Raw genomic sequence first — 21,348 nt, 5'->3', positions numbered from 1 at the left:
GAGGGATTCGATGTCAATGGTAACCAGTATTTCGCGGGTGGGATCAAAGGTAATTTCCCCAATCACATTCAAGATGTCCATGGTATCTTTTACAAATGACCTTTGAGTGATTACGGATTCTCGTAAAAAATAGTCTGCAAATTGAGACAAGGGCTCAAGGATAGATTGGATCCCGGACACAATAGGCCTGCCAGGCGGTGGCCGGGCAGGCTTGTGGATTTTCGGCAGAATATAAAATGCAGGCATCCTGGGATTCGTGTTCACCAGGAATTCTGCCTCTTTGCTCGAAATCCATTTTTTCTCTTTAGCATCTGCCACCAGTTTTTTAATTTGTTTCTGTAAATCTGGAGTGGGATCATGTACTAGCGGTTGGTAATTGGCCCTCACATTCAATAGTCGTAAAACTTCAGTTCGAGCGTTCATCAAAAACCCACGGATAAGAACTCATTATTATCCTACCAGTCTTACCACCCACGGGCCCTCAGGGATAATCTCCCGGTGGGTCAATTCCTCCGACACAGGAGAAATTGTTCAACCACAGAGAATTTCATGGAACAATCACAAGTGCTGGGAGAGAAACTTCTACAAAGACAATATCCTGCAAGAACAATCAAAACTTCTAAAAAGAGAGCTTTAAATACACCACGTAGTGCTTTGTTAGAAGTCAACAAAAAAGAAAGAAAGGACTGCCTTCCCGTAGTCATGACTTTTAACCCGTTGGCTTCTAAAATTAGACCGTCAATACGAAAACACTGGGCGATTCTTTCCAACAAAGACTTCAAAATGCCACAGCCTACATTTGCTTTTAAACGTACCAGCAATTTAAAAGACAAATTGGTACATACTCGGGTACAAACACCGAGAGCAAACAGTAAACCACATCTCACAGGTCACCATCCCTGTGGAACTTGCTCTGTGTGTCACCTTACCGAAAAAACGACCCGGGTCACCTTACAGTCAGGCAGAGAATGGGAGCTAAGACAGTTCAGCAACTGTAACACCACAAATGTGGTGTACAAACTTAACTGTGAATGTGGACTACAGTATATAGGCCTCACGACGCGCAAAATAAAAACGCGCATTCAAGAACATCTTAGCACTATAAAATCTGGAAAGCTGACAACTAAACTAGTGCAACATTGTCACACGAATAAACATGCATTTAAGTGGTTGGTGCTGGAGAAAGTGACAGGAGACACACATTCAGTGGAACGCCTGTTAGCTAGGAAAGAAACCAAATGGATTTTTCAAGAGGAATCAGATAAAGTGGGGCTGAACGATTTATTGGAGTGGAACAAGATACACTGAACCCCCCATCAGAAATGAGTCTCTTTGGCATTTGTATGAGGTTACACATATACTCTAAACACTGCATGTTATAATCCATGTTGGTTCATGTATATATGTTTAAATCAGTACATATACAAATATTGGATCCTCTAGAGATAAGGGGTTTATCAATTGCACGGGGAACATCCTCCCTTGGGTGTATATGGAGTTTCACTCATTTTAGTGCAGATAAAACTGTACTGTATCCATTGGATATTGACGCTCAAGTCTATGTGGTCCAAAATAGCAACATACAAAAGGGTTCGATTGTATGTATTAAAAAATCCATGAGGATGCAAAAAATTGTTGGGACTCCGGGTTGAGGCTAACTATGTAACTAACAGGTGATTCCAACATGCACATTTATTCATTTTTTGAAAACTATAAGTGAGGCTGGATTTTCTACGTAAAGTTGCATAAAGTTTTAATGTTTTGATCCCTGAAAAAGAGAGATCGAGATCACGAGCCAAAATCTCGCGTGATTTAGATCTCGTCGAGCATTTCACATTAATGGAAATAGGATTTTGCCCAATCTAAGATGGCGGACGCGTGTTTACGCGAGACCGTGCAATGCACTACAATTACTTCCCTCTTCCCAACGGTAAACATGCATGGGCTGAGATACGGCTGCCGATCCTCCACCATCCGGTAAGGGGTATGGTCGTCCAATTGGCGATAGAAGTATTGAGGTGGCGTTCTCCGTAGCTCGGGGTGTGTGTGAGAGACACACCGAGCGTGATAAAGACGGATCGCCTTCAATTATTGGGAGGCACTAAGCGTAGCTAGACTGTGCTGTGTGTTTATCGAGTGTCCATTTTATTAACTTGGAGGGCTCTGTATCTACATTGTTGCATCACGTATAGGTAGGTACTTGTGCAATTGCCTAACGAGTGAACTTTGCTATCACTTCCAGTAGTTCGAAGGGGAGGAGTGAATAATCGACTTATGGCGATTTTCCTGTCATTTTAAATAACAACCTTGTTCCACCCGGCTGGTAGGAGCACCTATGGCCAAATGAGGGTAATTATCAGGAGGTCAAATATGTGGTATACTGAGTAGACACGCGCTAAGTGCCTGGGTTAACTACATTGGTGTGGATTTTATGTTTTTACAGTTGTGAAGACGTTTGGGTCCATTTGCAGTGGCTTTAATACATATGATGCCCTGATGAAATTGCCTAAAACCTAAAAGGCAATGAAACATGTCGGCAAGTAAAAGTATGAGTGGTTAAATAGGTGATAACCACATCTACTTTTTTCTTTTTATCCTTCCATACACAACACAAGAAACTGAATAAAATTGTACTGTCTGTGTTGTAGTATGAGTGTTTTAATGTTTTGACTGACACTGTACTGGTCACTTTTTTTGCTTTATGTTCACTGCACTTTTCCACAAATCTTTTGTGTGTTTGGACACTATTTTTCTGTTTCGAGCTTGATGGTACCGATGATGACAACAGGGCTGTCCTGGCGAGTACCAGTCAGGTCCCCGTTTGGTGGTGCGCCCGTGAGGTGCCTTCTCGCTCTTGCACACTTTTTTTCGGTTTAGCACTATATATGTTGGACACGAGATTAAGTGTGGCATGATTGGACTCACAACTGTATTTTAGTTTTGTATGAGAATCAGGCAACTGTTTGAATATAGCACTACCCTTAGGTATATCGGCTACCCCATTCAATACTTAGAAAGGGGAGTAAGGTTTGCAAATAGAAAGCAACAAACGAAATATCCTAAATAAGGGTGGAATTTTTCAAGTGCTTTAATAGTCTAGGTCTTGTTTTGTATTTATTGCATATTGAGTGGAGGGCGACCTATTGACTAGCTTTACCCTCTAAGCTCCTTCTTGTTTTTGACTCCATTTTCTTTCTGCCAATCTCAGTTTTCGCCTGTCTTCATTCAGTGTCCCATTGAACCAAGGGTTTTTAACTTTCTCTAACTCTTTTCAGTTTTAAAGGCAGGATGTCGTTGACTATTTTTGTTACTGTAGAAGAGTAGTGATTAGTTAGATCATTTTACATTCTGCAGGTTTTGAGATTGGTGTAGGTCTTTCTCGCATCTTTCAATTAGTAGTTCCATATTTGCATCTCTGGAATCTCGCATCTATCTTGTGCTTTTCATAGGTTGTGTTGTCTTTGTCTTCCTCCATGTGGGTATCAGGAAGGTTATGGCATGATGGTCTGACCAGTCGCACGGATCTATTGAGAGGACTGTCGTATTATCTTTTTTTGAGATTACCCAGTCCAATTAAGCTCCTTTCGAGTGAGTAGGTTGTATGCATGATTGTGAGAGATTTAGTTCCGATAGAAAGTCTTTGAGAGCATTGACCTGTTTGTCGTTGTTGTCGTTCCAATGTAGATTAAAGTCTCCTAGATATATGTTATTTATTTCAGTGTTAGAGTTAGCCGTGATGATCTCCATTAATTGGTCTATGAAGGTCATATTATTATTACCTGGGGGGGTGATAAAAGGCATGCAGGTTGCATCTTTGATTGTTGATTGATCTTATACTGATACCTAGGTATTCACATGAATCTAGAGGATCGGATTGTATTTGGCTAACTTCCAAGTCCGATCGGTGAATGCAGGCTATACCACCTCCTGTCTTTTTTAGCCTCTCAAGTCTCACAATATTGTAATCAGGGGGCACCAGTAGATCCATAACCGGGGACGAGGATTCTGATAGCCATGTTTCTGTAAGGATTGTTACGTCTATTTCCTGATTAATTATGCGATCGGCTATGTCTGAAGCATGTTTAACTGCTGACCGACAGTTGAGCAGTAGACATTTTAGTGTTTTCCCAGTTATGTTTGTGTTCTGATTTTTGCGAGTCATTGATTAGTTGGACTCTATGAAGATTGTTAAGGTTAGGTTTCCTTTTATTCAGTCTAGATATTCTGTTGACATCTATCGGTACTGTTTTATTATTTTCCTCCCTAGTGTTGGCCGACGGCTCATATTCCCGAAGTAAGGAAAGGATTTCTTCTTCCGTTAAATATTTCTGATTTCTCTCGGGTCGATTTTGTCTATATGCTAACGGCATTGCCATGTTATTGATCTTTTTTTTTTTTTTGAGATTTATAGTCGTTCACAGATTTGTTCGACTTTGGTATGAGTGTTCTCTGTGATATCCCGAAGTTTGTCTACCGCCTGGAGGGTGCTTAATAAGTCAAGCGACACGTATCTAATTTGTGTTTGGAGCTCTATCATTTTTCTCAGGGTCTGGGGAGTCCTATTGGAGTTGCTCGTCTTCCTAATTCGGAATTCACGTTTCTTGTTCCCGTATTTCCGTCCTAAGGTCTTCGTCATGGGCTTCTTCTCCCTGTTTTTAGATTGGTTGTCTATACCATCAGTCAATATTGTGTTGGATGTGATATCTAAGGAATGCGTACCTTGTTTTATGTCTGTAGGCTGTGAGGCTCGAGTGGATCTTAGTGATCTTTGAGTTGAAGTACTTTGAAGTGTGGGCAGGGTAGTCTTTTCTGTATCATTTTTTCTTAGTTTCTCATTGCTTGTTCTGTTCGTTAGTGTTGTAGCTTCAATGGGTTGCCATCCCCAGGCTAGCTGCAGTTTGTGACAGGCTTGGAGTTGCAGAATTCTTGGCCGTTAAGAAAGGATGAAGGTGAACCCTAGTCCCTAAGAGTTGGGATCTATACTGTGGATGAGCAAGTGTATCATGTGTAGTCTATGAATGGGGGGTTTATTTTCTTTTACACAAATGCCCGTCTCGCCTACCTTTCAATGTAGTATGAACCCACCTTGCCTCCCTGCAGGAACCTTTCTTTCATTTGCTCATTCTCATTAAAATAGTATCTTGATATATAGATAGTAAACTTACAAAGACCCCCAATCTCTTGTCTTTTTACATAGCGATTTGTCCTTGAATGTGAACAACAACAAAAATTTAATGTGAGGGACTTGTTGGATTTTACTCTACTCTTTCCAAGTCTATTGGGTATACTTTTCTTTATTTGTTTGAAATCCCTAGTAGCCTGATTGTATCACTTTACAGTATTTGAACTCATTTGGCTGGAGGGTTTCCTTAATTTACTTTTACCTGTTCTGAACTATCTGGCACAGGAACTGATACATACTTAGTTGTTCCAGTTTGAACGGGAGACAAAGAACTAGCTATCTCGTGGAGGAAGAATCGGCTATTTCAAGGGTCTTCATCCTTTTCTGTAATAAGAGCTGCCTATGTAGAGTGAAAATCGTCCTGAGTGAATATAATTATTAGTGTTGTAAATGTGACCACATGAGACAAGATTACATTTGTAGCCACCATATGGAAGAACAGTGGGCACCTCAATGCATTCGTCAGGGTTGCCAGCAGCAATGTTAATTAGACGTTTATTCCATGGGAAATGACTCTGCTTGATTAACACATAACAGCCATAGCTGAAATGCCCTTGGCATCAAGGGAATAGTGTTACTAATAAGTCTCTCCAGTGCTGCATTATTTACCAGTCTAATATCGGCTCTAAATATGTTTTGGAACTTCAACAGTTTTTTTCTCCAAACAACTTATGAGTTATGAAAATGCAAATTTTTTTTCCGTCTTGAATGCATACTTTTCAATCAGTTTTTACATACAAATGTTAATGTAATCAAGCAAAAACTAATTTAGTAGTGTGGGCTGCATAGAGCAGAGCTACTTTTAGGAAGCTCTGAGGTATCAGCAGCTCATGAGCTACGCGTTGGAGACACCTGCCCTACCTATTGTCTTATGTGCATCATGTTGGTCAGATTGGTAGGAAAAGCGGGTTGGTTATGGTTCAGTCTTCTTTTGTTCCCTCTGCTGTTCTATTTAAGTTATTTTTTTTCTCTTGTCCAGGCCCAATGACGAGTTGGTGCTCTTCCTTACGAAGTACAGAGACAAGAACTTTCTTAAGTCCCATGGCAGAGACAACGCCAGGTAAAAGCATCCCAGTGGTACATTATGGCCATCTATCCACTGAGGCTTCCTTCCCTCTACGTGGGTTCTTCCTTCCCCTTGTGCTTTTCCTTCTCTCCTTGTGGATCTCTTCCATGTTCTCGCCCTGTACTTCTTTCCTCTCCTCGCGTTGGGCCTCTTCTTTCCACTTGCATCTTCCTTCACTGGACCTCTTCCATCTCCTCTGCATATACCGCTTCCCTGACCTCTGTCTGGGCATCATCCCACCCGTCACCCAATGCTCTTTCCTTCCTTGGTGCCTTTCCTTCCCTCTGCCCTGTTTCCACACCCCTGTTGCACTTTTGTTCTCTGCCACCACTTTCCTCACTGTTCCCTTTTTATGCACCTCAGCTGCCCTGTGTTTACAAGCCCCCCAACACCCTGTGTCTGCACCTTCCCAGATGCTCTCTCTTCACGCCTCCTCCCGCTCCGTCTCCACCCGGTACCCTGTCTTTGCGTCTTCATCCCGTACCCTGTCTTTGTGTCTCTGCCCCGTACTCTGTCTCTGTGTCTCTACCCCGTACCCTGTCTCTGCGTCTCCACCCCGTACCCTGTCTCTGCGTCTCCACCCCATACCCTGTCTCTGCGTCTCCACCCAGTACCGTCTCTGCGTCTCCACCCTGCACACTGTCTTTGCGTATCCACCCCGTACCCTGTCTCTGTGTCTTCCTCCCGTACCCTGTCTCTGCGTCTCCACCCCGTACCGTCTCTGCATCTCCACCCTGCACACTGTCTTTGCGTCTCCCCATCCTATGCCTTTTATTCAGTCCTCTCCTTGTTCAGTAGTTGGCTCCCCTCCCCTTGCCTGATGGTTGGCTACCCTCCCTCCCCGTTGCTCATTGGTTTCCAGCCCTTATCCTTCACTGTGCTACTCAAATCCCTCCGCCCCAGACCCTCTGTGTCCCATTGCTCCCCCTGTCCTCTGTTACTGCTTCCTACCCCTGCCCAGTGCGTTGCTGTTCTCCCTTCTGAAATGTAATGCTTTAGTTCCTCTCTTCAGCATGTTTCTCACCCTGTGTTTATTACTTATGTTTTTCTTCAGGTTTATTAAAAAGCAGGGCCTGGACCGTCTCTTCCATGAGTGTGATTCCCATATGTGGCGCCTGGGGGAGCGGCAGATCCCAGAGGGCATAGTTGTGGATGGCGGCTCGGATTGGTTTGCTTTGACGCGGACCTTTGTGGAGTATGTAATCCACACACAGGATGAACTGGTGGCTCAACTACGGCAGTTTTACACCTACACGCTTCTCCCTGCAGAAGTAAGTCTGCTTGTGTTATCGGAGTGCTCCTCTGCTTTTCTCGGTAAATGAATAGTTCCCTTTTAGTTCTGTGGTACTCCTTGTTGAGTACAGCTCTTTGTGCTGTCTTGCTTCCCTGCAGTGGATTTACATATATACTCCTGCCTTGAGTCCTGCTGTCTGCGCTTCTCTGCTGGATCCCTTCCTTCTGTCCTCCCTGTGGATACTTCCCTGCGTACACCTATCTGTAGAGAAATATACTTTTCTCCTTGTTTAGTTCTTCATCTCTTATACCTACCCAGTGGTGGCTGCCTGCTATTTGGAGTGGTGGGACGGGCAAGCCACTGCTGAAAATATATCACAAAAAAAGAAAATAAGCCACTTAACTGGCTGCACTCCGCGCTCCGGTCCCGATCTTCTTCTTTTCTGCAGCATGGGCCCAGCCATCTCCCTTAACCAATCCCGGCGCTGCTCTCAAGCTGTGAGAGCAGCGCCAGGATTGGATGGAGTGGGCTGGCTAGACGTTTCTTCAGGCCTCGTTGGCCTGTGCTTCGTCTCCACCCATCTGTCTTAAGACAGCTGGGTGGAAAGCTTCAAAGTGCGTATGTCACTTTGGCCGGTGCAGATATCCGGCCAAAGTGACATGCTCACTTTGGAGCATCCAGCCAGCCACTTCTCCTGTTGAGGACACGTCCTGTATGTCTATGGGCAGGCGAGATACTGAAATGCGCACAACGGTAAAAAATAAAATGGCAATGAAATATTTTCATTGCCATTTTTTTTTCTTGAGTAGCGGGGGAAATTGGGGGGGTGGGAGGGGGGAGGCAACGCTCTCCTTCCCAAATGTAGAAACCGCTGCTGCACCTACTGTTAAAGACACCCTCGGAAAATCGGAACTGCTAATAATGATGTGTTCCAGCTTGTTACTAGCTTTCTCTAGTTTGGCTTTTCATTGTTTTAAAGGTTATTTAGATCATGGGTTACTATGGCAGTGTAACAAAGTCTCAATCATGGACAGATGTCTTTGATAGATTAGAACAGTGGTCTCCAAACTTTTCTGTACTACTTCTGATCATTGAAATTCATTGTGCACTGCTAAAGGCAGAGCAACTGTTAATTGAAAGAGTGGGGGGGGTTGAATTTTCTTCCTTGCACTGGGCCCATTGCACACTGGCTGTGTTACTGCTTGGCGCGTAGCCACTTACCGACGCCAGCAGGTATGCGTCTCCACAGCACAGACATGGCAGCATCTCTGTACTCCATGTCACTGAGAATAACAGAAAACACCAGGGGTGCCAGTTCTCCTCAGCACTGGAAAGGTAATGTGAGATAAGGTGGAAAGTCTGACAGTCTGACGAAAGAAAAAGTCCCTTAAGAATAATGAGTGCTGTCGAGAGGGTCCTACTTCCTAGCTGAAGTGCAACAGATGGAACCTAGGCCCAGAAGCAAATGTAACATTTTATTATAGTGGTGACAGAGAAAGTTACGCCACTGGGGCAAGGTAGGTAGCGCAGTACTGTGTGATGACTGGATTATGAAATGCGTATCTGGCTGTCCCTCAGCTGAGCTTGTACCAGCTGGTTTGGATGAGTGCAGGCAAGAGCTAATTTACAAGGAAATGATATTACAGGTAAAATGTACATCTAAACGTACAATACAGTCCCTTATATACTGCAGCCTTGTCAGTGAACCTACAAGGCCACGAGCTGCACCCAGGGAGTAGGCGAGCTTCTGATGGCTCGCGATTGCTACGTTTAAGACGCCTGCATTAGAGCTAGTACTTGGTAAGCCCTTCATTATGTTCCCTAAGTTGGTACTACTGCAGATGTTTTCTGGTGATTTCATCTCAACTCTTGAATGGTCCTGCTTTAGCTGCAGTTAAAAATGATGAAGAAAGTAGACACTTCTAATAAGTGTGTGTTATGGATGATGGGGTTATGGAAATGAACCTAGTATTTCAGGAGAATTAAATATGGGTGAGAGTTGGGTGAAGATAAGTATGTGATTCTGTGTCCTTGTGAGAGTCGTGCACTTTTTGTGAATGTAGCTTTTTCACGAGTGTATTTCTGTCCTGCCCAGTCCTCAAGGAGGTGAGGTTACTACTACATGTAAGCATCAGACTTAATGCAGTGTTAAGAACGAAACACTGTACAGAGCGCTGTGCCACTATCCTCTTTCGATTTTAATTTACCCCATCTGATGTACTAATTCTGTTTTCACCCAATATTGTGACCATTTTGGAGATTTTTCACGTTTTTGTGGGTCCACCAGCCAAGCAGAGTTCTCTTCTGAACTGGAATGCACTTAAAGCATACCTTCACCCATGGGGGAGGGTACTAAAGTCCTTCTTCAATCAGGGTGTGGGAGACAGATGGTTGGGGGCATCTGACTTCATATGCAGGTACACGTGTTTTTTATTTTTTGTATCTGTATGCATGTACCATCGAAAGGTAGTTGACTGGCTTTCTTGTGGAAATCTCGTTCCATCCTCCATTACTGAGGAAGATCATTACTTCTCCTGTGCTGTGTGGTTGTGATATGGAAGACTGGTGAATGAATATGCTGTGTGAATGGTTTCCTTTACCAGGGTAAACAGAGTGTACCAAAGCACGGAAGTTCCATCATGAAGACAGACATTTTTGCCTTTTACCAGCTTCTGACTTGGGTACACTATTTATTATTCAAAGTTTTTATATAGCGCGAACAAGATCCTTACAGATATCAGAGCGCTTCACAAAGACAGGGTAGGGGCAGTAGGAATGAACAGAGATAATGGAAGCAGTATAATAGTCACTGACATGGTAGGATAATAATAACATACATACAACATATCAATATACAAGCAGGTAAACAAGTAATATAAGACGGCACCAGTCATTGATCCCACTACAGAGGTGTTCAGGTACACCTTGGGTGTGTGGATGGCTTATACCAATGTCTTAGTGTATAAAGAACACTGAGTGGGGGCATCGGGAGAGTGAATCAGTAAGCCAAAGTGTAACATATATTGGTCGGTATTAAGAGAGTAGCGTAATAGTGTCCCCCATCAAGTAGAAGTATAGTGCCAAAGGACAAGGTGAGCAGTGATGCAGAGCAATGCAGAGTCTCTGATCCAGCACCTATAAGGTTCAGGAGATCTTGGCCAGAAGGATAGTTTTCACCTCTTTCTTGAAGAGTGCAGTGGAGGAGATAAGCCTGGTTTCAGGAGGGAGCGCATTCCAGATCCTGGGTGCCATTCCTGAGAAGGAGCGCTTGTATGTTTTCTCTTTCCGGAATCTACGAGGTTTCAGGAGTAGATTTTTTGTACTTCTATTGGATCTCGAACCTCCTGATATAGACAACGTTTGAGCGAGGTAGTTGGGTGCCTTGTGGTGCACGGCCGCGTGTGTCATAACAGCAATTTTTAGCTGTATTCTGGCTTCAAAAGGCAGCCATTTCAGAGACTTTAAGTCTGGGGATATATGCGAGTGTTTTCTTGAGCCAGTAATGAGTCTCGCGGCAGCGTTCAGGGAGGCTCTTAAGGGTGCTGTTGTGGATAGCGGGAGTCCGCTGAGGGCCACAATTTGCGCAGCAGTATACATTTAACCCAGAGATCTGGCAAGTGACCCCACTTGGATTATGGTTATTGCATATCCATGGAGTCAAATGAACTCTAATTTCATTTCAACTTGTTAAGTTGCTTAAACAGTATAGTTTTTTGTGTCACTTTCTACTTTAACATCATATCCATCAGTGGCATTTTATTCCTCTCTGACAATCGAAGCATAATACCATTTAATTTATGTTGTTCTCCACAAAGTTGACAGACCATCGAATCCCTTCCATCTGATGGTCAATTTAGAAAAGTTGAGTATGTGTTGGCAAAATATACAAAACTTTACACTCAGTTGTGATCCTGTCCTTCTTGTTATCATGTCTTATCACTCGTTCATAATACTTGTGATATAATTATTAGGTCATTAGGTCTCGCCTGTCGATGCGCATGCGCATCGAGCAAGGCGAGAGTATTGCGAGTTATCCACTCTTTATCTGCACTGCAAGGAATCGTGGCGATTCCTTGCAGTGCCCGTGACTTTTAAGGTCAATGCGCATGCGCATTAAGCTTATGCGCATGCGCATTGACCTTAAAAGTCACGGGCGCGTGCATGTCCGTCTTCCCGCCGTCTCGCATTTCCCCTGTCGCACTTCTCCTCCCCCCTCCCCTCTCTTCCCTCCAGCTTGTTTTTTGTTTATTTGACCCGCTCCGCCCCCTCCCCTTCCCGCCGTGTCGCATTTCTCCTCCCCCCTCCCCTCTCTTCCCTCCGGCTTTTTTTTTGTTTATTTTACCCGCCGTGTCGCCGTGTCTCCGATCCTTTCGCTCTCCTCCCCCCTCCCCTCTCTTCCCTCCGGCTTCTTTTTTGTTTATTTTTTCTCCTTAAAACGGGCACCAGGAATAATTTAATTAATCTGTCATATGGATGGGTTTGATTTTTGTTACAGAAGCAGGGGTTTGCCAAAAATTAGCCAGTTATTTACTTTCACCTAGCATCATAAAATTCACGCGTTTTTCAAACAGTCAACGTTTTCCTCCCACACTTACCTGTATGGTGGAATATTTTCTCGCAGCTGGCTGTGTTGTTTTGTCATCTTTTTTTTTTTTTCAATTAAACCGTATACACGTCATGCTTCCTATATTTTTTTTTTGCCACTTTGAAAATGAGGTCATTCCGATGCGCTTGAGCGACATGAGTGACAAATTAGTGTACTCGCGCACAAAAAAACGCATGTTTGCGACACCCCAAAAAAATCTCCTGCAACATTTTTAAAATGCAGGAAAGTGTTTTTGCGTTGAGAAAAATAGCTTGGGCAATATTAATAGTTTCGGTAAAGTACACGTTTTCCGGCGAACGCTTAAACGCACAGAACTTTTTATCTTTTTACCTATTTAAGACTTTTTGCCAAAACGCCACAAGCTTCCCAAAATAACGCACCCCTAGCCCGTGGCATCAGTCGAGGCGGAGAGTGAAATAGCAACTTGTGTTTTGGAAGAGGTGTAAACTGGCTTGTTTACAGTGTGCTGTGTATGTAACATGTTTGGACAACGCACTGTAGAAAACAACAATTGGCAATCCAAATTCTATATCACAATACATGTTACATATATCCAGACATAACGGCCAATCTACACAGGTCTTTAAATAGCCAAATCACAGACCACCAGACTTGCATCAGCGCTAACAAAGCACGTTGGTCTATAGAGGCCAGGACCTTTCATTCAAACAGAAATGCAGCTGCAACACTTGAAATATGCGAAATGACTCACGAGTCCCTTCAAAATACGGGTTTCATCATCATAAGTAGAACCCCTCGAATCACTACTCGGATTTACCATGGGCAGAGCCACTAGGATTATGCGGCAATGCAGGACTGAATCCAGCAGCGTGGTTATATACCTAATGTGCAAGAAGGTAAAATGTTGTGACATTTTGCAGCACATTCTCTGGCAGTATTATTTTGATCTAAGTTAGAACATGTTTTCTTTTTTTAGTTACCAATAATATGTTACGTTATGTGGCAAGTGTGGTCAATCCAAACCTACCATCTCACACGGTGCCCCAGTGTGTCACATGATTTCTGCTCCCTTCGCACAGTCACTGGGTGAGAAACAGAGAATATTCAGTTGCAGAGAAAACCCTCACTCACCCTCACCCACCCTCACCCTCACCCACCCTCACCCTCACTCACTCTCACTCACCCTCACCCTCACCCACCCTCACCCTCACTCACCCTCACTCACTCTCACTCACACTCACTCACACTCACCCTCACTCACCCTCACCCACCCTCACCCACCCTCACCCTCACTCACCCTCACTCACCCTCACCCTCACCCATCCTCACCCTCACTCACTCTCACCCTCACCCTCACTCACCCTCACTCACCCTCACTCACCCTCACTCTCACTCACCCTCACTCTCACTCACCCTCACTCTCACTCACCCTCACTCACTCACCCACCCTCACTCACCCTCACCCTCACTCACCTTCACCCTCACTCACCCTCAACCCCTCACCCTCAACCCCTCACCCTCCCTCACCCTCACCCACCCTCACCCACCCTCACCCTCCCTCACCCTCCCTCACTCACCCTCACTCACCCTCACTCACTCTCACTCACCCTCACTCACCCTCACTCACCCTCACCCTCCCTCACCCTCCCTCACCCTCCCTCACTCACCCTCACTCACCCTCACTCACCCTCACTCACCCTCACTCACCCTCACTCACCCTCACTCACCCTCACCCACCCTCACCCTCACTCACCCTCACTCTCACTCACCCTCACTCACCCTCACCCACCCTCACCCTCACCCACCCTCACCCTCACTCACCCTCACTCACCCTCACCCTCACTCTCACTCACTCTCTCTCACCCTCACTCTCACTCACTCTCACTCACCCTCACTCTCACTCACCCTCACTCTCACTCTCACTCACTCTCACTCTCACTCTCACTCACCCTCACTCTCACTCTCACTCACCCTCACTCTCTCTCACCCTCACTCACCCTCACTCTCACTCACCCTCACTCACTCACCCACCCTCACTCACCCTCACTCTCACTCACCCTCACTCTCACTCACTCTCACTCACCCTCACTCACCCTCACTCACCCTCACTCACACTCACTCACCCTCACCCACCCTCACCCACCCTCACCCTCACTCACCCTCACTCTCACTCACCCACCCTCACCCTCACCCACCCTCACCCTCACCCACCCTCACCCTCACTCACCCTCACCCACCCTCACTCTCACTCACCCTCACTCTCACTCACCCTCACTCTCACTCACCCTCACTCACTCACCCACCCTCACTCACCCTCACCCTCACTCACCTTCACCCTCACTCACCCTCAACCCCTCACCCTCAACCCCTCACCCTCCCTCACCCTCACCCACCCTCACCCACCCTCACCCACCCTCACCCACCCTCACCCACCCTCACCCTCCCTCACCCTCACTCACTCTCACCCTCCCTCACTCACCCTCACTCACCCTCACTCACCCTCACTCACCCTCACTCACCCTCACTCACCCTCACTCACCCTCACTCACCCTCACTCACCCTCACTCACCCTCACTCACCCTCACTCACCCTCACTCACCCTCACTCACCCTCACTCACCCTCACTCTCACTCACTCACTCTCACTCACCCTCACTCTCACTCACCCTCACTCACCCTCACTCACCCTCACTCACCCTCACTCACCCTCACTCACCCTCACTCACCCTCACTCACCCTCACTCACCCTCACTCACCCTCACTCACCCTCACTCACCCTCACTCACCCTCACTCACCCTCACTCACCCTCACTCACCCTCACTCTCACTCACCCTCACTCACTCTCACTCACCCTCACTCTCACTCACCCTCACTCACCCTCACTCACCCTCACTCACCCTCACTCACCCTCACTCACCCTCACTCACCCTCACTCTCACTCACCCTCACTCTCACTCACTCTCACTCACTCTCACTCACCCTCACTCTCACTCACTCTCACTCACCCTCACTCTCACCCTCACTCTCACTCACCCTCACTCTCACTCACCCTCACCCTCACTCACCCTCACTCACCCTCAACGCCTCACCCTCACCCGCACTCACCCTCATTCTCACTCACCTTCACTCACCCTTAATACCTCACCAACACTCACCCTCAATGCCTCGCCCTCCCTCACCCTCAGCCTCACTCACTCTTACTCACCCTCACCCACCATCACGCTCATCCTCACTCACCCTCACTTACCCTCACTAACCCTCAGTCACACTCAGTCACCCTCAGTCACCCTCACTCAACCCCTCACCCTCACTCACACTCACTCAACCTCTCACTCAACACCTCACTCTCACTCACCCTCAACACCTCACTCACCCTCAATTTCACTCACCCTCAATTTCACTCACCCTCAATTTCACTCACCCTCACTCATCCTCAACACTTCCCCCACCCTCACTAGCCCTCAACACCTCACACACACACCCTCAACACTTCTCCTTCAACTCCTCACTCACCCTCACTCTCACTCAACACTTCAACACCTCAGCCTCAGCCTCACCCTCAACACCTCACTCACCCACAACACCTCATTCTCACTCACCCACACTCACCCTCATCCTCACTCACCCTCACTCACCCTCACCCTCACTCACCCTCACTCACCCTCACTCACCCTCACTCACCCTCACACAGTGCAATAGTTCTCAGACCATTTCAGTTAGAGCTTTTAGAAATGTTTATGGCTTTTTTTATTTGTAATACTTTCGCATTGGCTACAGGAAACAAAAATGCTAAACATTTACAAAAAAACCCATAAACAATTCTAAAAGCACTAACTCTAATGGTGCGAGACCTATTGCATTTCCAATGCTTGTTTTTTTACAGTGATCCTTATCTGTCGCTATGTTCTATGCATCGAAGCGTCCGCTTCAACAAAGCATAAAATTGGAGCTTGGACAGGGCAATTATTTTATGTGCATTGCAGTATTACTTCAACAAAGAACGCCCAAAATTCTCGACAATTAAGTTGGCATATATTTAGGTATTTGCAGCCAGATGTACGAAACCATTTTACGGTTATAAACGCTACCATTTGTACAATCACATGGTTTGTGATATATATATTTAACCAACTAAAACTGTTCCGAAAGCCATTGCAATGTTATCAAAACTTCAGAGGAAGTGGTAATTCATTTGCAAAGGCGAAGATGTCCTTTTTGGACATCTTTCCGTTTTGTAGTTGTTAGACAGACTTTGGGGAAGCAGTGGTCCGCTGCCTACTCTCCTCTATCACTTCCTAAACGAGGAATAGTTTTTAGGTCTCGCCTGTCGATGCGCATGCGCATCGAGCTTGCGAGACTATTGGGGCTTAAACAGTCTTTAACCACGTTGCAAGGAATCGTGGCGATTCCTTGCAGTGCCCGTGAAATACAAGCTTAATGCGCATGTGCATTGAGCTTAAAAGCGCGTGCACATGCCCCCAGCCGCCTGCTTGCATGTATTTTCCCTCAGCCGCACTCCTCCCACACCCCCGCTCCGCCCCCTCCCCTGCCTGCCGTGTCGCGTTTCTTCAGTTATCTTAGCCGCACTCCAGGCCCCTGCTGCTTTCACACCCTCATGCCGCTCACCCCCTCCCCTGCCCGCCGTTTCGCATTCATCCCCCCTCCCCTTCTCTGCCTTCCCTCCATTCACCCCAGCGCGACTTCTCCTCCCCCCTAATTACATGCCTGCTGTTTACTTCTTTCACGGCAGCTCTCTCGCACATCAAAGGCTGCCCCCCACGCCTCGCAACAGACTTCGTTGGCCCCGAGGCAACCAGTTCTGACACACACCAACTTAGAGCTTGACTTGTACTGACCCTGCACCCCAGCAGACATGCAAGCATCAGACATCCACAAGCATCAGACATATATATTCACCCACTCTGCTTCAGTCACCCACTTACACAAATCGCGCCGATACCCCGAGCAGCAGTACCTGCAATACCGAGCGTTCTGTTATGCCACATCTCTCAGCTTACAGATACCTTCGCTCTTTCTTTTCTTTTCCTCTCAACGTTTCTTCCTCTTTCACTCTCTCCTCCAACTCTCCCCCCCTCTCCATTTACTTAAACAAATCTCGCAGATACCCCAAGCAGCATTGCCCGCACTACCAAGCGTTCTGTTATGCCACATCTCTCAGCTTACAGATCCCTTCGCTCTTTCTTTTCCTCTCCACGTTTCTGCAAATCGTTCTGTTATGCCACATCTCTCAGCTTACAGATCCCTTCGCTCTTTCTTTTCCTCTCAACGTTTCTGCCTCTTTCACTCTCTCTTACAACTCTCTCCCCCCTCTCCATTTACTTACACAAATCTCGCAGATACCACAAGCAGCAGTGCCCGCACTACCAAGCCTTCTGTTATGCCACATCTCTCAGCTTACATATTCCTTCGCTCTTTCTTTTCCTCTCCACGTTTCTGCAAATCGTTCTGTTATGCCACATCTCTCAGCTTACAGATCCCTTCGCTCTTTCTTTTCCTCTCAACGTTTCTGCCTCTTTCACTCTCTCTTACAACTCTCTCCCCCTCTCCATTTACTTACACAAATCTCGCAGATACCACAAGCAGCAGTGCCCGCACTACCAAGCCTTCTGTTATGCCACATCTCTCAGCTTACATATTCCTTCGCTCTTTCTTTTACTCTCCACGTTTCTGCCTCTTTCACTCTCTCTTCCAACTCTCTCCCCCCTCTCCATTTACTTACACAAATCCCTCAGATACCCCAAGCAGCAGTGCCCGCACTACCAAGCCTTCTGTTATGCCACATCTCTCAGCTTACATATTCCTTCGCTCTTTCTTTTCCTCTGCACGTTTCTGCAAATCGTTCTGTTATGCCACATCTCTCAGCTTACAGATCCCTTCGCTCTTTCTTTTCCTCTCAACGTTTCTGCCTCTTTCACTCTCTTACAACTCTCTCCCCCCTCTCCATTTACTTACACAAATCTCGCAGATACCACAAGCAGCAGTGCCCGCACTACCAAGCCTTCTGTTATGCCACATCTCTCAGCTTACATATTCCTTTGCTCTTTCTTTTCCTCTCCACTTTTCTGCAAATCGTTCTGTTATGCCACATCTCTCAGCTTACAGATTCCTTCGCTCTTTCTTTTACTCTCCACGTTTCTGCCTCTTTCACTCTCTCTTCCAACTCTCTCCCTCCATCTCCATTTACTTACACAAATCTTGGTGAGGCACAGGCAGCAACAGTGCAAGCTTCCCTCACACACAGAGCAGGTACAGCACAGGCAGCAACAGTGCAAGCTTCCATCACACACGGAGCAGGTACAGCACAGGCAACAGCAATGCAAGCTTCCCTCAAACACGGAGCAGGTACAGCACAGGCAGCAACAGTGCAAGCTTCCCTCACACACAGAGCAGGTACAGCACAGGCAACAGCAGTGCAAGCTTCCCTTACACATGGAACAGGTACAGCACCGACAGCAGCAGTGCAAGCTTCCCTCACACACGGAGCAGGTACAGCACAGGCAGCCGCAGTGCAAGCTTCCCTCACACATAGATCAGGTACAGCACAGGCGGCAGCAGTGCAAGCTTCCCTCACACACAGAGCAGGTACAGCACAGGCAGCTACAGTGCAAGCTTCCCTCACACACGGAGCAGGTACAGCACAGGCAGCAACAGTGCAAGCTTCCCTCACACACAGAGCAGGTACAGCACAGGCAGCAACAGTGCAAGCTTCCCTCACACACAGAGCAGGTACAGCACAGGCAGCAAGAGTGCAATGTTCCCTCACACACAGAGCAGGTACAGCACAGGCAGCAACAGTGCAAGCTTCCATCACACACGGAGCAGGTACAGCACAGGCAACAGCAGTGCAAGCTTCCCTTACACATGGAACAGGTACAGCACCGACAGCAGCAGTGCAAGCTTCCCTCACACACGGAGCAGGTACAGCACAGGCAGCTACAGTGCAAGCTTCCCTCACACACGGAGCAGGTACAGCACAGGCAGCAACAGTGCAAGCTTCCCTCACACACAGAGCAGGTACAGCACAGGCAGCAACAGTGCAAGCTTCCCTCACACACAGAGCAGGTACAGCACAGGCAGCAAGAGTGCAATGTTCCCTCACACACAGAGCAGGTACAGCACAGGCAGCAACAGTGCAAGCTTCCATCACACACGGAGCAGGTACAGCACAGGCAACAGCAGTGCAAGCTTCCCTTACACATGGAACAGGTACAGCACCGACAGCAGCAGTGCAAGCTTCCCTCACACACGGAGCAGGTACAGCACAGGCAGCTCTGAACAATGTGCCTGACCTTATTGCAAGGTGAACTATCCCTTTCTTTCTATAAATTGAGATAAGCCTAGTAGTGGATGTGTTAGCTCCTACTACTAGTTTCAGTGTCTATTGTCACATTTACTTTGAACTATACATTCCTAAAGCCATATGTGTGTGTGCCCATTAATCCCTGGTGCTGTACTTCACCGTCCCTCAACCCTTTTCTAGTGAAAAAAGGGGAGGGGGATTGGCAACGCCTAACGGGAGCAACCACCATGGAGGATGTGTCAAACTGGTACTCGCTTGACTCCCCACTGTATCATCATCAGCAGTTGCCAACCGTAAAAGTAAAGGGGATCAAAAAATTGTGATAAAGAAAACAAAACTCCGTGTAGTGATGTGAATGACCCAACTACGTGATAGGGCCTACCCTCCCGCAGATACCCCAAGCAGCAGTGCCCGCACTACCAAGCGTTCTGTTATGCCACATCTCTCAGCTTACAGATCCCTTCTCTCTTTCTATTCCTCTCCACTTTTCTGCCTCTTTCACTCTCTCTTCCAACTCTCTCCCTCCCTCTCCAATTACTTACACAATTCTCGCCGATACCCCGAGCAGCAGTGCCCGCACTAGCGAGCGTTCTGTTATGCTACATCTCTCAGCTTACAGATCCCTTCTCTCTTTCTATTCCTCTCCACTTTTCTGCCTCTTTCACTCTCTCTTCCAACTCTCTCCCTCCCTCTCCAATTACTTACACAATTCTCGCCGATACCCCGAGCAGCAGTGCCCGCACTAGCGAGCGTTCTGTTATGCTACATCTCTCAGCTTACAGATCCCTTCTCTCTTTCTATTCCTCTCCACTTTTCTGCCTCTTTCACTCTCTCTTCCAACTCTCTCCCTCCCTCTCCAATTACTTACACAATTCTCGCCGATACCCCGAGCAGCAGTGCCCGCACTAGCGAGCGTTCTGTTATGCCACATCTCTCAGCTTACAGATCCCTTCGCTCTTTCTTTTCCTCTCAACGTTTCTGCCTCTTTCACTCTCTTCCAACTCTCTCCCCCCTCTCCATTTACTTACACAAATCTCGCAGATACCCCAAGCAGCTGTGCCCGCACTACCAAGCCTTCTGTTATGCCACATCTCTCAGCTTACAGATTCCTTCGCTCTTTCTTTTACTCTCCACGTTTCTGCCTCTTTCACTCTCTCTTCCAACTCTCTCCCTCCATCTCCATTTACTTACACAAATCTTGGTGAGGCACAGGCAGCAACAGTCCAAGCTTCCCTCACACACGGAGCAGGTACAGCACAGGCAGCAACAGTGCAAGCTTCCATCACACACGGAGCAGGTACAGCACAGGCAACAGCAGTGCAAGCTTCCCTCAAACACGGAGCAGGTACAGCACAGGCAGCAGCAGTGCAAGCTTCCCTCACACACGGAGCAGGTACAGCACAGGCAGCAGCAGTGCAAGCTTCCCTCACACACGGAGCAGGTACAGCACAGGCAGCAACAGTGCAAGCTTCCATCACACACGGAGCAGGTACAGCACAGGCAACAGCAATGCAAGCTTCACTCAAACACCGTCACAGAGAGAGAGACACACACACACCCACCCACCCACCCCCACCCACCCACCCACCCACCCACCCACCCCCACCACCACACCCACCCACCCACCCACCCCCACCACCACACCCACCCACCCACCCCCCCACCCCCCACACCCACCCCCCCCCCCCCACCCCCCCACCCCCCCACCCCCACCCCCACCCACCCACCCACCCCCTCCTCCTCCTCCTCCTCCTCCTCCTCCTCCTCCTCCTCCTCCTCCTCCTCCTCCTCCTCCTCCTCCTCCTCCTCCTCCTCCTCCTCCTCCTTTCTCTTCTTCTTTCTCTTCTTCTTTCTCTTCTTCTTTCTCTTCTTCTTTCTCTTCTTCTTTCTCTTCTTCTTTCTCTTCTTCTTTCTCTTCTTCTTTCTCTTCTTCTTTCTCTTCTTCTTTTTCTTCTTCTTCTTCTTCTTCTTCTTCCTT

The 21,348-nt window shown here is 47.2% G+C and overlaps 1 protein-coding gene across 2 annotated transcripts in view; it reads left to right on the top strand.

Annotated features, from left to right (window-relative positions):
• The window catches only part of XYLT2 (xylosyltransferase 2), a 165,122-nt gene that overhangs the window by 90,066 nt on the left and 53,708 nt on the right, over positions 1–21,348 (top strand). For both annotated transcript variants that reach the window (XM_078654466.1, XM_078654465.1), the window contains exons 5-6: positions 6,162–6,242; positions 7,303–7,519. In XM_078654466.1, coding sequence (XP_078510592.1) covers positions 6,162–6,242; positions 7,303–7,519 — 298 coding nt within the window. The remainder of the gene's footprint in view (positions 1–6,161; positions 6,243–7,302; positions 7,520–21,348) is intronic.

Source organism: Lissotriton helveticus, chromosome 7 (genome assembly GCF_964261635.1).
Source record: "Lissotriton helveticus chromosome 7, aLisHel1.1, whole genome shotgun sequence".
Classification (NCBI taxonomy): domain Eukaryota; kingdom Metazoa; phylum Chordata; class Amphibia; order Caudata; family Salamandridae; genus Lissotriton; species Lissotriton helveticus.
Note: the sequence above shows the minus strand (reverse complement) of the source record. Positions and strands in the feature narration are given on the sequence as shown.